Genomic DNA, 17,024 nt, shown 5'->3' with positions numbered 1-17,024 from the left:
GTGTTTTGCCGTGACGTATTCTTTGTGTCACGTCCATGGACAAGTTTGGTAACTTGACTATGGTCTTTCGCTCGGTATAGTGAGCGTACAATTTTAGACCATACCGAGACAAAGACTGAGAGAGAGACACACAGACACATACGCACGCACGCACGCATACACGCACGCAAGCACACACACACACATACACACACACACACACACACACACACACACACACACACACACACACACACACACACACACACACACACACACACACACACACTTGGTCTTTTGTCTAACTTTTGACTATTTGCGTACCATATATTTGCTCTGTGCCACAGTTATTTGGCGAAAGGACACACCCTGTTTAAGCGCTGTTTCTATTTTAACTATCCCCTGGTACTGTTAACCCCACTCTCGTATTCAGTTTTTATTCTGTCATTTTCTCCGTTTGCAAGAAAGCCCCTTGACAGTGGATGTCCCCTACCCCCGCCCCTCCATCAGTGTAGTGGAAGTGCTCAGGCCTACTGTGTTCGCTTTGTACTGTTATACTTACCTCTGTTGAACTCATTGTTCTCTTTGTCCCGCCTCTCTCACTTTATCTCTTTACTTTGTGATCATCTCTCTCTAAGAATTTAAATAGAGATTAAAACAAAAAGTAATAAAAATGTCTCCTCTCTCTCGCTTTCTCCTTCGCGCAAACACCTCTCGCTCTAAACAATAACAACAACAACAACAACAACGAAATAAAAAATAATATGTCTGCCCTACCCCCTACACCCTCCCCCCCCCCCCCCCTGCCGCCCACCCACCGAAACCCCCCGGCCTCAACCCCCCCCCCCTTACCTACGCATACATATATATATACTCACTTGCTCGAGTCTTAGCCAAATGTAATCGCTTCAGAGTCTCAGTTGCATCCTTTCTGCAGAACACACCCAACTTAGCATCGCTGAATTTCTTCTTTGATAACATATTTTCCCTTGCATCCTTGTTTTCGCTTGTGTGTGTGATATAAATAATATTTATCCCGTGTGTGTTGCACATGTGTCTGTGATCAACCAACCCACAGACGGCTGCTTGTATGATTTTTGTTTTTGACCTCGTTACAGGATGATGACGCGTGTGCAACCCCGCCCACGCCTGCGCATGCGCACGTGACTGCATGCAAATCTGCCCTGGCAGGGACTTTTTTCTTTTGTCTTCCCCCTTGAAGAAGATACGGCGGATGTCTTCGTAGATTTTGCAAGGAGTGATGTGGTGTGTTCGCTTAGCATCATGGCGTGCTTTTGATGTGACTTAAAAGTACTAATAACCATGGGGAAAGCATTCTCTAAAGGGAAGAAGAAGAAGGTACCGTTTTGATTCTTCTAAGGCCAAAAAAAAAAAAAGGTGTGGTTACGGTAACATAGCCAAATAAAATAGGGTAGGAAGGTAGGCAATCACTTTTTTTTTTAAACTTTTTTTTCTAATGTGTACAAATTAAACCTACTTGACAGGGAAATAAGTGTGCGACTCGGGCGCTTTCGCTTTCATTGCGTTTTCTGCACTTGTTTTCTTGTTTTTTGTGGTTTTTTTTTTACAAATGTAATAAAAAGTTATAGGGTCGGCCCCTAAAAATAGGGTAGGTCGGGTTACCGTAACCACACCTATTTTTTTTTTAGGCCTAACTGTTTCTACTACTTGTTATTGTCTCTGTTTGTTTATTCATTACTTATTTAAACATTCATTTATTCATAAACGTATTCATATATATATATATATATTCATTAAGTCATGAAGTTGTTCTTTTATGCATTTATTTCTCAACTTATGTTTGTAAATATCTATTTTTTTCCATGAACTTATTCATGCATCCAGTTACATTTTTCAAGTTATTAATATATATATTCCTTTATTCATTCAATCGTAACAGCTGTGCGACCCTTGTCCTCACGAGAAGAGCAGTTAGTTAGTTAGTTAACTGTTGCTTAATGGGTCCAGCGGACCATTTAGGCCAAATCAGAACCCCGAGAAGAGCAGTGAAAGTCTGTATTGAAAAGCAATTGATGTATTTAACGTGTTTTTCTTTTAAATTTTCCGCGTACCAATTAAAAAAAAAAAGTAAAAAGAAATAGGTTGATGAATGGAACATCTAAATTCAAATACAGTAAGCTCACAAGATTATAAGTTAACTTCGTACACATGAGAGATGAAAACTTAGCGCACGTCGGTCTACGTTACTTCCTGAAGAGATTCTAGTATGGCATGGAATACAAATTTTTTAAAATTTTTTTTTATTCAGCGCCCCTTTTGTCAATCTATCTTGTCTTTTGATTTTGAGACATAAGCAGTGTGTCGCCGGTTTAGGATTTTAGTCATTTACAAGAACCCCCTCCGTCCTCCCCTCTCCCCCCCATTTTCCTCCCCCTTCCCTATTCCTCCGAAACGAGTCTTCTCGATAGATTACTGTGGTCAGTAAAAGGGAAAATACTATTTTTGGTGTGCAGACTCTAGCTGTGTGCAGAGCCAAACTCTAGCTCATTCACACATATTCCGCTTACTCACACACAACGCCCAACATAATTGCGACCCTTCCCGGCAGAGCGTTTCTACATAGCTCAGTGACAGAGTACAGCCAAGTTCCACGAATCTGAAATGTACTTTCTCGCAAAAGAAAAATGACCCAACCCCACCCCGCACCCCAGAAAACTACAGCACACTTACATTCACAAAGAGACACAGACACATACACACACAAACACACGCACGCATGCACGCACGTACGCACGCACACACTAAAACACACACATACACACACACACACAAACACACACACACACAGGTACAGAGAGCAGACAGACTCACACACAGAAACACACACACACACACACACACACACACACACACACACACACACACAGCGCGCAGTAGTTCGTGCTCACACACTGACGTCAGGACACGTACAGTTAACAATGTCATAGAATTCTTTAAAGAACTGTTCAAGCGGTCCCAGTGTCTCACTTATTAATCTCTCGTTTTGGGATTGTTTCTGCTCGTATGATCACAAAGAACACAAGAGCAGTACAAACAACATAGTGGCAGTCAGAAAGTCAAAACGCGTTAGGCTAAACAAAAAGTATGTTGGTTTAGGGTAACCGGGCCGATCGACCCATTTTTTTCCCGCCGACCCTAAAACTTTTTTTTCATTTCTAAAAAAGAACCCGACTTTTGGCACATTTTGCGAACCATACCAAGACTAAGGGAAGTAATCTCTTTTAAAATCGACTAAATTTAACCAAAAAAAGAAGAAAAAAAAGAGCTCTTCTATCTTTTTTAGTCACGTTACCTTAAACCAACATATATTTTTGTTTGGCCTTATAACTGATTGTCTGCTGGCTATCCTTAACCGCCCAGTACGTAACTTGCTTACTTGCTTGCTTGCTCGCCCGACTAGTTGGTAAATGGTAGTTTTTGAGAAAGATACCTATTCACTCACAGTGTGTTTTGCTTTCTTTACTATCATTATTATCTTTTGTTTTATTGTGTGTCACATGACCGGCTGACCCACTCATGAACTATTTGCACTATTGCTTAATTGATCATAACTGATACCGTTGATTTTGTGGCACGATGGAGCGTGTGAGTAATAAGTCAATGACGATCCGATGGATTCATGAATGAATGAATGAATGGATGGATAGATAGATAGATCGCTTGACTGACCTACATATCGACTAACTAATGACATTATTACTAAACTAATCACAACTGGGAGTAAAACAACATTAAAAAAGTTATGGTGGCACGAATGAGTACATGAGTAAATCATAATCGGAACGACGGTCTGATGAATGGATAGATAGCCTGATTGACTAATTGACGCACTGATTAACTAATTGTTAATTGGTCACGACTGGTACAATTTTGTCTTTCTCTCTATCGCAGAAACAGAAACGCAGCACACAATCCTCACGCAGCTCATCGCAGGAGAGCGGAAGTGACGTATTTAACCGCTGGCCCAAGTCAGACCCGCGTTCACCAATCAACGTGCCCTCGGAGGACGAGGAGTGGGCCTCTGACTATCCATGGGCCTGGGCCTACAACGACAACGAGGAGCCTTGGCAGGCCGTCAAGAGAGAGCGGGAATACTTCCATGTGAGTATCCATAGTGCCGGGCTCCATGATAAAATACAGAATTTGACCTTTGGTTGTTGTTGCATATCATTTGACTAATTATCCATGGGCCAATGGCAGGCCGTGAAGAGAGAGCGGGAATACTTTCATGTGAGTATCCATAGAGCCGGGCCCCACGATAACCTTGAATTCTGTGCCTCTGTGTTGTTTTACTGATTATGCAAGACCCCAAAACGACAGTAAGAATCCCTGGAGGAGAGAGCGGGAATATGTTCATGTGAGTATCCATAGTGCCGGGCCCCATGATAAAATTCAGAATTTGACCTTTTGCTATTGTTGCATATTATTTTACTAATTATCCATGGGCCAATGGCAGGCCGTGAACAGAGAGCGGGAATACTTCCAGTGATGAAATACAGAATGTGACCTTTTGCTATCGTTGCATATCATTTTACTTATTATCCATGGGTGAAGGCCTATAATGACAGCAGGTCGTGAGGTGAAAGCGGGAATACTTTCCATGTGAATAACCATGGCACCGGGCCCGTGGTTGAATATTCATAGGCTGTGTTGCTCAGTAACCATTGTACTGTCGGTATGTTGGCTAGTCACTCACTCGCTACTCACTCTATGAGTAAATATGAATGAGTTAACCTACCTTCAACAACCCCTCCCCTCATTACTGGTTTGTAAAATGACCAATGTCCGCAAGTAAAATAAACCATTCAAACATATTTAATCAAAAATGTGGTTCTTCTTGCCCTTCTTTAATTTTTTTTCTTTGTTTACTATTCTTTCCTTATTCTTCTGTCTCTATCTCACTCACTCACCCACTGAAACCCCGTTTTCGCCCATCTCAGTCAATACCATCCCCCTTTCCTTCCTCACTCGCGTCTTGCTCTGTCAATAACGCTGAAACTTGTTGCACGTGTTACAGACGCTGGTCCAGTCTTCCCTTGACTTGGACTCCGACACAGAGCAAGCAGACACTGAGCAGACGGGCGCAGAAGCCGCGGCAGCGAAACCCAAGCGTCTTCGTCGCATGGGAGAAGAAATCGGAGGTCTGGGAAGCGACGATACCGACTATTTCGACTTTCCGCAGTGGGAGAGCTACCCAGAGGAAGCGACTAGCCTGGCAGAAGCGGCGCGGCGGGAGAGAGAAGAGCTGGAGCAACTGTGGTACGGCTGGGAAGGCAAGGGAGACGATTCTTCCGTCGACCCAACTGCAGGGGAGGATACCGTGGGTCCCACGACACCCCTCGGTGACTCACGTGTGTCCAAGCTCGACTCTTCTGTTGACTCGTTTGCTGAATATGCCACAGAAGCTGACGTCCCTTTGTTGAAAGTCGTACCGGCTACGCCAATAGCGCAGCGCAGGTCCTTCAAAGTGGACTCGTCCGTGGATCGTCAAGCCTCCACCGACGCGGAAATGGACTCCCCGGTGGATCTCCCCTTCTTCGCCAAAGCGATGGATTCTCCCGTTGACCCTGGGGCTGGAGACTCTTCAAAGCAGGTGTCTGCCGAGTCTTGCAGCGCCGCCTACATTGAAGCCAAGGGCGACGACTCGTCTGTAGACGGTCCCGTTACTCCGACAGGGAGCGGTGTGCCCTTTGAAAGCATGGCTGAAAAGTACGGACAGTACGGTGGTGATCAAAGTGTTGCTGTGGAACTGAGCTCAGACACTGCTCTAACCCTCGACACTCATCCTCAGACAATACCCGCCTCATCCGCAGAGCTGCCATTGTCTGCTGCTGCCCTCGACAAAACCCTCGACCAAGAAATGCCAGCCATGTTTGAATCACTGTCATCGTCTGCTCTCGCTGCTGTCTCCATGTCTACGGAGGCCGGCCAATCTCTCGCTCTCAGTGAAAGCACTCTCCTTCAAGGCGACTTGATGCAACAGTCGACGGAGGAGAGTGCTGGTTCTACCCGACTCGCAACCAACGTTTTTGACCAGTCTTCCGAGTCGCCCGCTGAGGCGACTGGTGAAGGCCAAGTTTTCGAAAGAGACACTGACCCATCTGACACCCAGATGATCGGGTCGACTATTATTGACGAAACTCAGCAATCACATGACACTCATTTCATGATTTCACAGTCGCAAGAGGCGACGCTTGAGGACTCTGCACGCGTTAGTGACACTCCTTCTAACGTTTCCGAGTCTCCTTACACTGCCCTCGAAAACACTCAACCTATCATGGACACTCATTCGAACCTTTCCGAGTTTTCAAACACAACCCTCGACAACACTCAACATTTTATAGACACTGACGAAAGCCTTACCACTGGCAAACATCTTGAAGGCACTGAACTTTCCAGCGACACTCAACCCCTCGTATCCGAGTTGCGAGAAACGGCCCTTGAGATTTCTCAACTCTTAAGCGACCCCCAAGATCATGTTTCAAAACCAGCAGAAGTGATCGATCGTGACAGCGGCTTCTCTTTAGAAATCGACCCTTTCATGTCTCAGGCGGCTGCCAGAGACAGTGACACTCAAAGAGGACCTGAAGAGAACCTGTACGCAGAAGACTCTGCTTACGCGGGTTCTTTCTTCTCGGACGACAATAACCGTGTCCCTGACCCTCGTACCTTGCGGTCATCAGAGTTTCTCCCACCAATGGAAAAAGACGAAGGGTTTTCATCGTCTGTTTTGGTCGCTGCTTCGGATGAAACTGAACAAGTCGTCCCTTCTGGTTTTCATCCAGAAGATGATACTCGGACTGAAAATCTCGGCGACAGGGTAAGCAAATTCGCAGAATTCACTTCGCAAGAGGGTAGCTGCCTCGACGTGGGGACAAAAGCACATGCTGACCATTTTGATGACGTGAGAGATGACGTCAACACAGAAGCGTCAAACCCCGAAAGTGACGACACTAGCAGATCAGCAACTCCGTATTCTCCGACCGAAACCCTCGATAACGAGCCCTCGATTAGTGACGATTCTCGCATCATGAGCGAAACTGATTCCGCCATCGTCGACAATGTCTCTCGCATGGATGACATCATTGAACATGTCGCTGACGTCATCGACAACGTGGCTTCCATCACCGGTGACGAAACCACGACCAAGGACAAACCTCGCCGAGAAAGCTTCCCGGACAATGCTGTGCCACTTGCCGACGACTCTGAGCAAGCTGTGACGTCAGCCAGTGACGACACAGGTATGTACATGTCTGTGTCAGATCTCGACTTTGACGCCACCGACCCACGAAGCGCGTCTGACGTCGATCCGAGAAGTCTCTCCGACATGATGACGTCATCGACGACCGACATCTCCTCTGGGACGATGTCGCCGACCGGAGACTTCGTCCTGGACGAGCTACCGGACGAGAGTCCTGACGCTACCTCTCCACTGCAGGTGGCGTCTCCCAGTCTAGACATTCCAACCAACCTGAACGACACTTTCACCCAGCAAAACCTGGAGCAAGCTTTGAGATTTGTGGAGGGAGAAGAAGCTCTCAGTGAAGGGGAAACCACTCATCCAGATACTCCAGACACTCCAAAATTCTTCCAGTACTCGTCCGTCTTTCCGTCTTTCTCGGGCAGTCAGGCCGAACCTGAAGTGTCCACCGTACAAGCGACCACTGACGTCTTGAACCAAAACTTCCAAGCACTTGGCGAACCCTCGTCATATGAGCACGATCCTTCAACTCAAGCCACTGACAGCGACTATGATCGTCGCGAATTCACAGCCTTGACTGAGGGCGTCACTACCGACACTGATTCTACAGCTTTCCAGGATACTGCTGCACACAGCCAAGATAACGACCAAGATTTTCCAGCACTCGGCGAACCCACGCCAGAGGACCATGGTCTTCCAACTCAAGCCACTGACAGCGACAATGACACAGCTCTGACTGGAGGCGTCACTTCCGACACTGATTCCACAGCTTTCCAGTATACTGCTGCAGACAGTCAAGATACAGCTTTAACTGAGGGTACAACTTCTGGTACTGACCAAGCCTTCCAAGCGCTCGGAGAACCCTCGTTAGGGGAGCATCTTTTTCCAACTCAAGCCACTGACAGCGACATTGATCGACGCGAAGACACATCTCTGACTGAGGGCGTGACTTCCTACACCGATTTTGCAGTTTTGGGTGAAACTACTGCAGAGGGTCATGATGACGCTTTGACTGAGGGCATAACTTCTGACACAGCTTTCCAGGGAACAAACAGCCAAGACACAGCCTTCCCTGAGGCTGTCACTTCTGACACTGATCTTGTAACTCTCCAGGAAACAGACGGTCAAGACTCAGCTTCGCATGTTGGTGCAGAGAGAGACCAGCCTCCTAAGAAGAAGATCAAATCCCACGGGTTCTCTGAGTACTGCTTCTGGGTTGACCCCAACGACTACGACTTTGACGAAGAGAGCGCACTGGCCGAACAAACCATGGCAGAGCAAGCCGGGAAAGTGGCCGCTGGAAAGAGAAAGCTGGGCTCCACAGGAGAAAGGCTGTCACCCACTGAAGCGGAAAGCTTGATGGCTGCACAACTCTCCCCGACTACGGAAAAGGCTGCAACAGCTTCTGGAGAAAACCTGGTGACTGCAGAGACAGAGAGTTACACGGATACAGTGCAGTCAAGCGAAACTGGCTTCCTGCAGGCCGCAGGGCTTGAGTCTGGAGTTGATTTAGCTTCCTCGACACTGGAATCTGGTGTTGATGCCGGAATCATCAGACTGGAGTCTGGTGTTGATGGTGAAGTGACAAGACTGGAATCTGGTGTTGATGCTGGAATCACTGAACTGGAATCTGGTGTTGATGCTGGAACCACTGGACTGGAATCTGGTGTTGATGCTGGAATCACTGGACTGGAATCTGGTGTTGTCGCTGGAATCACTGGACTGGAATATGGTGTTGATGCTGACATCACTGGACTGGAATCTGGTGTTGATGCTGGAACCACTGGACTGGAATCTGGTGTTGATGCTGGAATGACCGGACTGGAATCTGATCTTGATGCTGAAATCTCTGGACTGGAATCTGGTGTTGATGCTGGAATCACTGGACTGGAATCTGGTGTTGATGCTGACATCACTGGACTGGAATCTGGTGTTGATGCTGACATCACTGGACTGGAATCTGGTGTTGATGCTGGAACCACTGGACTGGAATCTGGTGTTGATGCTGGAATCACTGGACTGGAATCTGGTGTTGATGCTGAAATCACTGGACTGGAATCTGGTGTTGATGCTGACATCACTGGACTGGAATCTGGTGTCGATGCTGGAACCACTGGACTGGAATCTGGTGTTGATACTAAAATCACTGGACTGGAATCTGGTGTTGATACTAAAATCACTGGACTGGAATCTGGTGTTGATGCTGGAATTACTGGAGTGGAATCTGGTGTTGATGCTGAAATCACTGAACTGGAATCTGGTGTTCATGCTGGAATCACTGGACTGGAATCTGGTGTTGATGCTGGAATCACTGGACTGGAATCTGGTGTTGATGCTGGAATCACTGGGCTGGAATCTTGTGTTGATGCTGGAATCACTGGACTGAAATCTGGTGTTGATGCTGGAATCACTGGACTGGAATCTGGTGTTGATGCTGAACTCACTGGACTGGAATCTGGTGTTGATGCTGTATTCACTGGACTGGAATCTGGTGTTGATGCTGGAACCATTGGACTGGAATCGGGTGTCGATGCTGGAACCACTGGACTGGAATCTGGTGTTGATGCTGGAAGTATTGGACTGGATTCTGGTGTTGATGCTGGAACCATTGGACTGGAATCTGGTGTTGATGCTGGAATGACCGAACTGGAATCTGGCGTTGATGCCGGAATCACTGGACTGGAATCTGGTGTTGATGCTGGAATCATTGGACTGAAATCTTGTGTTGATGCTGGAATCACTGGACTGGAATCAAGCGTTGACAGTCAAGTTCTCATCGGATCAGACTCAAGTACAAGCAGAGGCGAAGGACCACAAACTCTTCTCGAAGATTGGAACATTCCAAAGTCATTTACAGAAACAGAGACAAATTTGTCCTCCAACATTCCAATTAATACTGAAATGACAACTGAAACAGCTGATGACATGAGCAAAAGGACGGATGAAACCTGTCCTACTGTTGCCTCGTTTGCTGCATCATCAGACACAGACACAAAAACTGACGCACATGGCAGAGACGTTGGTCCCAATGATGCATCAGAGCACGCACCCGTCAGAGCTTTGATGAGGAGTGACGTCACTGCTGAATACGATACGGATGACGACGCTTCTGTCAGGACGCTGTCGTTCGACCAAGACGCTGCTACGGACTCCATGTCTGACACGTCATCGATCAAAACCGTCATCTTCTGCGATGATTCATCCGTGGAGACTGGGTCTGACAGGCAGTCTGGGGTCTTTGATGATGTATTTGTGACCGCCGGTTTGGATCAGACCGCTATATCCAAAGCAACCCTACTAGACAGTGAAATCTCAGAGGAACGTGATGGTCAAGCATCTGAAATTCACCCAGACGACTCGACAGTCTTTGGACAGTCTCCCGACGAGTACAGAGAACTCAGAGAAGAATCTCCAGAGGAGGACACTATATGTGAAGAAACTCCGGATCATGTTGCAGGATCTCAAGAATCTATGGACCAGACGACAGGCTTTGAAGAATCTTGGGACCAGATAACAAGCGTTGAAGAATCTGAAGTCAAGACAGCAGACCTTGACGTATCTATAGACCAGACAGCAGGCTTTGAAGACTCTTTCGAACACGTTGAAGTTGCTGGACAGTTCCCCGATGAAACTGAGAAAGCAGCAGCATCCAAAGAAAGCCTCCCGCAAGCTGCTGCATCTGACACAGATGCTGACTATGAGAATGTACTGGAAGAATCTCTGCCTGGTGCGACAGTCTCTGAGAAAGGCCTAGTTCCTGCAGGTGCCCCGAGTAGTGACGATGTGAGAGGGGAGGGAGAGGGGGCAGAAGAGGAGGAAACATCCGTCGCATCTGGTACTTCTGATAGCGGTTCACCTTCTATGGACGAGTCTGACAGCAACTTTAGGCCTGGTCAACTGCTGGACAAAATCCTGGCCATCACACCCTTCTTTGGTTCATTGCTTTCTGGCGGTTCTGCAGACAGCCAGGAGTCCAGAACAAACCCCGAGGAGGAAGAAAACATCGCTGCCCCCTCTACCGGTCTTTTTGACGACCAGTCACAGGAAACACCCGCTGAAGAAGCAGATGGCACCGTTGGCGGATTTGTCATTGTTCACGAAGACCAAACTACCGGATTTGCAGAAGCAACTGAAGAAGAAGCTGCTGATTTGACAACAGAAGAGTCCTTTGAAGCGCTCACTCTAGAAGTCGGCCCTAACTCTGAAGAAAGAAATGATCACGAGAAAGACAACACTCTTCGCTCAGGTCAGCTAGCTGCAGAAAGGTTCTTCGATGTTCAGATGGGCGTCGATCAGCACTTGGAAATGACTCCATATGAACCTTCCGAGTTGACCCAGCCAAGTGACAGAACCTTCCTAGTGGCAACAGCACCATTTGAGGAGTCACTTCAAAATGCTGAAAACACCACAGCTGTGACAGAACAAACCGAAGACGTAATGGCCGAGACAGAACAGTCTGAAGGCATCATGGCCGAGAAAGAACAGTCTGAAGGCATGGCCGAGACAAAACAGTCTGAAGGCATCATGGCCGAGACAGAACAGTCTGAAGGCATCATGGCCGAGACAGAACAGTCTGAAGGCATCATGGCCGAGACAGAACAGTCTGAAGGCATCATGGCTGACACAGAACAGTCTGAAGACATCATGGCCGAGACAGAACAGTCTGAAAGCATCATGGCTGAGACAAAACAGTCTGAAGGCATCATGGCCGAGACAGAACAGTCTGAAGGCATCATGGCCCAGACAGAACAGTCTGAAGACATCATGGCCGTCACAGAACAGACTGAGGGCATCATGGCCGAAACAGAACAGTCTGAAGGCATCATGGCTGAGACAGAACAGACTGAAGGCATCAAGGCCGAGACAGAACAGCCTGAGGGCATCATGGCCGAGACAGAACAGACTGAAGGCATCATGGCCGAGACAGAACAGTCTGAAGGCATCATGGCCGAGACAGAACAGTCTGAAGGCATCATGGCCGAGACAGAACAGTCTGAAGGCATCATGGCCGTCACAGAACAGTCTGATGAAGGCATCATGGCCGTCACAGAACAGTCTTCAGACATCATGGCCGAGAGAGAACAGTCTGCAGACATAATGGCCGAGACAGAACAGTCAGAAGGCATCATGGCCGAGACAGAACAGTCTGAAGACATCATGGCCGAGACTGAACAGTCTGCAGACATCATGGCCGAGACAGAACAGTCAGAAGGCATCATGGCCGAGACAGAACAGTCTGAAGACATCATGGCCGAGATAGAACAGTCAGAAGGCATCATTGCCAAGACAGAACAGTCAGAAGGCATCGTGGCCAAGACAGACCAGTCTGCAGACATCATGGCCGAGACAATACAGCCAGAATGCGTCATGGCCGAGACAGAACAGTCTGAAGACATCATGGCCGAGATAGAACAGTCAGAAGGCATCATTGCCAAGACAGAACAGTCAGAAGGCATCGTGGCCAAGACAGACCAGTCTGCAGACATCATGGCCGAGACAATACAGCCAGAATGCGTCATGGCCGAGACAGAACAGTCTGAAGACATCATGGCCGAGACAGAACAGTCAGAAGACATCATGGCCGAGACAGAACAGTCTGAAGACATCATGGCCGAGACAGAACAGTCAGAAGACATCATGGCCGAGACTGAACAGTCTGCAGACATCATGGCCGAGACAGAACAGTCAGCTGACATCATGGCCGAGAGAGAACAGTCTGCACACATCATGGCCGAGAGAGAACAGTCTGAAGGCATCATGGCCATCACAGAACAGTCTGAAGGCATCATGGCCAAGACAGAACAGTCTGAAGGCATCATGGCCGAGACAAAACAGTCTGAAGGCATCATGGCCGAGACAAAACAGTCTGAAGGCATCATGGCCGTTACAGAACAGACTGAAGGCATCATGGCCGAAACAGAACAGACTGAAGGCATCATGGCCGAGACAAAACAGTCTGAAGGCATCATGGCTGTTACAGAACAGACTGAAGGCATCATGGCCGAGACAGAACAGTCTGAAGGCACCATGGCCGTTACAGAACAGTCTGAAAGCATCATGTCTGAGACAGAACAAACTGAAGACATCATGGCCGAGACAGAACCATCTGAAGGCATCATGGCTGAGACAGAACAGTCAGAAGGCATCATGGCCGAGACAGAACAGACTGAAGGCATCATGACCGAGACAGAACAGACTGAAGGCATCATGACCGAGACAGAACAGACTGAAGTCACTATCGATGTGACCGATCAGCCTGAAGAGATGACGGATGTAACGAACCAATATAAAGACGTTACAGCTGTACAAATAGAAGATAGTGCAGCCGAAGGAGATCTGTCAAAACAGTCTGAAGGCATCATGGCCGAAACAGAACAGTCTGAAGGCATCATGGCCAAAACAGAACAGACTGAAGGCATCATGGCCGAGACAAAACAGTCTGAAGGCATCATGGCCGAAACAGAACAGACTGAAGGCATCATGGCCGAAACAGAACAGACTGAAGGCATCATGGCCGAAACAGAACAGACTGAAGGCATCATGGCCGAGACAGAACAGTCTGAAGGCATCATGGCTGAGACAGAACAGTCTGAAGGCATCATGGCAAAGACAGAACAGTCTGAAGGCATCATGGCAAAGACAGAACAGTCTGAAGGCATCATGGCCGAGACAGAACAGACTGAAGGCATCATGGCAGAGAGAGAACAGGCTGAAGACATCATGGCCGTCACAGAACAGGCTGAAGACATCATGGCCGTCACAGAACAGTCCGAAGACATCATGGCCGTCACAGAACAGGCTGAAGACATCATGGCCGTCACAGAACAGTCCGAAGACATCATGGCAGAGACAGAACAGTCTGAAGACATACTGGCCGAGACAGAACCGACTGTAGGCATCATGGCAGAGAGAGAACAGGCTGAAGACATCATGGCCGTCACAGAACAGGCTGAAGACATCATGGCAGAGACAGAACAGTCTGAAGACATACTGGCCGAGACAGAACCGACTGTAGGCATCATGGCAGAGACAGAACAGTCTGCAAACATCATGGCCGAGACAGAACAGTCTGCAGACATCATGGCCGAGACAGAACAGTCTGCAGACATCATGACCGTCACAGAACAAGCTGAAAGCATCACGGCTGTGACAGAACAGACTGAAAGCATCATGGCCGAGACTGAACAGACTGAAGATATCATGTCCGAGACAGAACAGTCTTCAGACATCATGACCGAGACAGAACAGTCTGCAGACATCACGGCAGAGACAGAACAGTCTAAAGACATCATGACCGTCACAGAACAAGCTGAAGGCATCACGGCTATGACAGAACAGCCTGAAGGCAACATGGCCAACTCAGAACAAGCTGAAGGCATCATGGCCGTCACAGGACAGACTGAAGGCATCATGGCCGTCACAGAACAGTCTGAAGACATCATGGCAGAGACAGAACAGTCTGAAGGCATCATGGCCGAGACAGAACAGGCTGAAGGCATCATGGCCGACACAGAACAGACTGAAGACATCATGGCCGAGACAGAACCGTCTGCGGGCATCATGGCCGACACAGAACAGACCGAAGGCATCATGGCCGAGGCAGAACAGTCTGAAGACATCTTGGCCGTCACAGAGCAGACTGAAGGCATTATGGCCGAGACAGAACAAACTGAAGACATCACGGCCGAGACAGAACAGTCTGAAGGCATCATGGCCGAGACAGAACAGTCTGAAGACATGATGGCCGTCACAGAACAGGTTGAAGGCATTATGACCGAGACAGAACAGACTGCAGGCATCATGGCCGTCACAGAACAGACTGAAGGCATCATGGCCGATACAGAACAGACTGAAGACATCATGGCCGAGACAGAACAGACTGAAGGCATCATGGCCGATACAGAACAGACTGAAGGCATCATGGCTGACACAGAACAGTCTGAAGACATCATGGCCGAGACAGAACAGTCTGAAAGCATCATGGCCGAGGCAGAACAGACTGAAGGCATCATGGCCGAGGCAGAACAGTCTGAAGACATCATGGCCGAGACAGAACAGACTGAAGACATCATGGCCGAGACAGAACAGTCTGAAGGCATCATGGCCGAGACAGAACAGTCTGCAAACATCATGGCCGAGACAGAACAGTCTGCAGACATCATGACCGTCACAGAACAGACTGAAGACATCATGGCCGAGACAGAACAGTCTGAAGACATCATGGCTGAAACAGAACAGTCTGAAGGCATCATGACCGAGACAGAACAGTATGAAGGCATCATGGCCGAGACAGAACAGCCTGAAGACATCATGGCCGAGACAGAACAGCCTGAAGACATCATGGCCGAGACAGAACAGTCTGAAGACATCATGGCCGAGACAGAACAGGCTGAAGTCACTATCGATGTGACCGATCAGCCTGAAGAGATGACGGATGTAACGAACCGATCTAAAGACGTTACAGCTGTACGAATGGAAGATAGTGCAGCCGAAGAAGATCTGTCTGACGGAGAAGTCAGCGATGTTTCACTTACTGAAAAACAAGAAGCACATGCAGAAGCTGACACAGACTTTCTTCCCTATGCTACTGTCATTGCCACACGAGAAGATGAAGCCTTTCACGGTGCTGAGGCTTATTTTGGTAGACACGTATCTGTGCCTGAAATCACAGATAAAACTGATGTTGCCTTGCAATCCTGGTCACCTCAGCTGTCTATTACAGCCGGTGGACCTGGTGACAGCTTTGCTGAAGCCACAGAAGAGGCTGAATATTCTCCGTCCCTTGATACACCACAGTTGACTGGATCCATGGAAGAAGCTTCAGACGATCTGCAGTCTGAAACACCACAGTTCTCTCTGACCGTCACAGAAGATGCAGAGCCACCGGAAAACAAGAACGTTGATCTCTTTTCAGGAGCGCCTCTTATCTGTGTCATGGCGGAAGACGAAACAGAAACAGAGACGACACAATCCACAGACACTGCTGCGACAACCACACAGGTGAACGTATCATCAGAGCCTGTAATGTCCTGGCTTCAGGCCTCGTCACTGGGCCAGCCCGACACCCACGTCAGTCCCAGCGAGGCGGGGACCCTCTCCCCTTTCCCTGCAGACCTAAGATTAACGGAGGAGGCAGGAAGCGTCCAGTTTACTGCCGAGGAAGTGGCGAGGGCTTTGGCCGAAGCAGGGGTCATGCCCCAGCCGGAGACTTTCGTCACTGCAGGAGAAGCAGCAGGCCTTGAGTCCGCCGCATCCAGTGACATCTCCGTGGGGGCGTCCCTTCACGAACAAGCTGCTACTCAACTGACTGCCGACGAGCTCAGTCAGAGGGTGAGTGAAGAAGAACGCCCTGCCACCCGCATTAATCTGGAGCAAGACGACTCCGCGCGCATTGATTCAGTCAGTGATGCGTTGGGCAGGGAGAGAAGAGAGGAGCCGACGGTGCAGGAAGTCGCACGGGATTGGAGGAGTTCCCACGCTAGCCCCGCCCCTTTGTCCCACGTGGCTGCGTTGAGTGACAGGAGTGATGTGGGCCGCGTGCAGACCACACAGGGTCTGAACCTTGAATTGATGAACCGAGTGTTTGCTGCCGTCGGGAGGCAACAGACTGTTCTTCAGACTGAACTCATCATCAGGTGAGTAACGGGTGTATTTAGTATCAGTATAGTGTAGGTGTCTGTGTTGTTCGTTGTGATAGTGGTGAGGATGGTGGTGGTGTGTGTGAGTGTGTGTGTGCTAGTTGGTTTGTTAACCTTGTGGTGTATTTTATTACTAAGCAAAAAGATAAGTCAATTATCTTCAC

At 48.4% G+C, this 17,024-nt stretch overlaps 2 protein-coding genes across 2 annotated transcripts in view; both read left to right on the top strand.

Annotated features, from left to right (window-relative positions):
- Positions 1 to 3,597: 3,597 nt before the first annotated feature.
- Positions 3,598 to 15,585, top strand: LOC138949953 (mucin-19-like). The gene is made up of 4 exons (XM_070321737.1): positions 3,598 to 3,606; positions 3,913 to 4,122; positions 5,039 to 15,489; positions 15,576 to 15,585. The coding sequence occupies exons 1-4, from the start codon at positions 3,598 to 3,600 to the stop codon at positions 15,583 to 15,585; spliced, it is 10,680 nt and encodes a 3,559-aa protein (XP_070177838.1).
- The window catches only part of LOC138950800 (titin-like), a 47,724-nt gene continuing 46,264 nt past the window's right edge, over positions 15,565 to 17,024 (top strand). The window contains exon 1 of the mRNA XM_070322520.1: positions 15,565 to 16,857. Coding sequence (XP_070178621.1) covers positions 15,593 to 16,857 — 1,265 coding nt within the window. The 5' untranslated portion in view covers positions 15,565 to 15,592. The remainder of the gene's footprint in view (positions 16,858 to 17,024) is intronic.

The sequence above is a fragment of the Littorina saxatilis genome, linkage group LG16 (genome assembly GCF_037325665.1).
Source record: "Littorina saxatilis isolate snail1 linkage group LG16, US_GU_Lsax_2.0, whole genome shotgun sequence".
Taxonomy (NCBI): domain Eukaryota; kingdom Metazoa; phylum Mollusca; class Gastropoda; order Littorinimorpha; family Littorinidae; genus Littorina; species Littorina saxatilis.
Note: the sequence above shows the minus strand (reverse complement) of the source record. Positions and strands in the feature narration are given on the sequence as shown.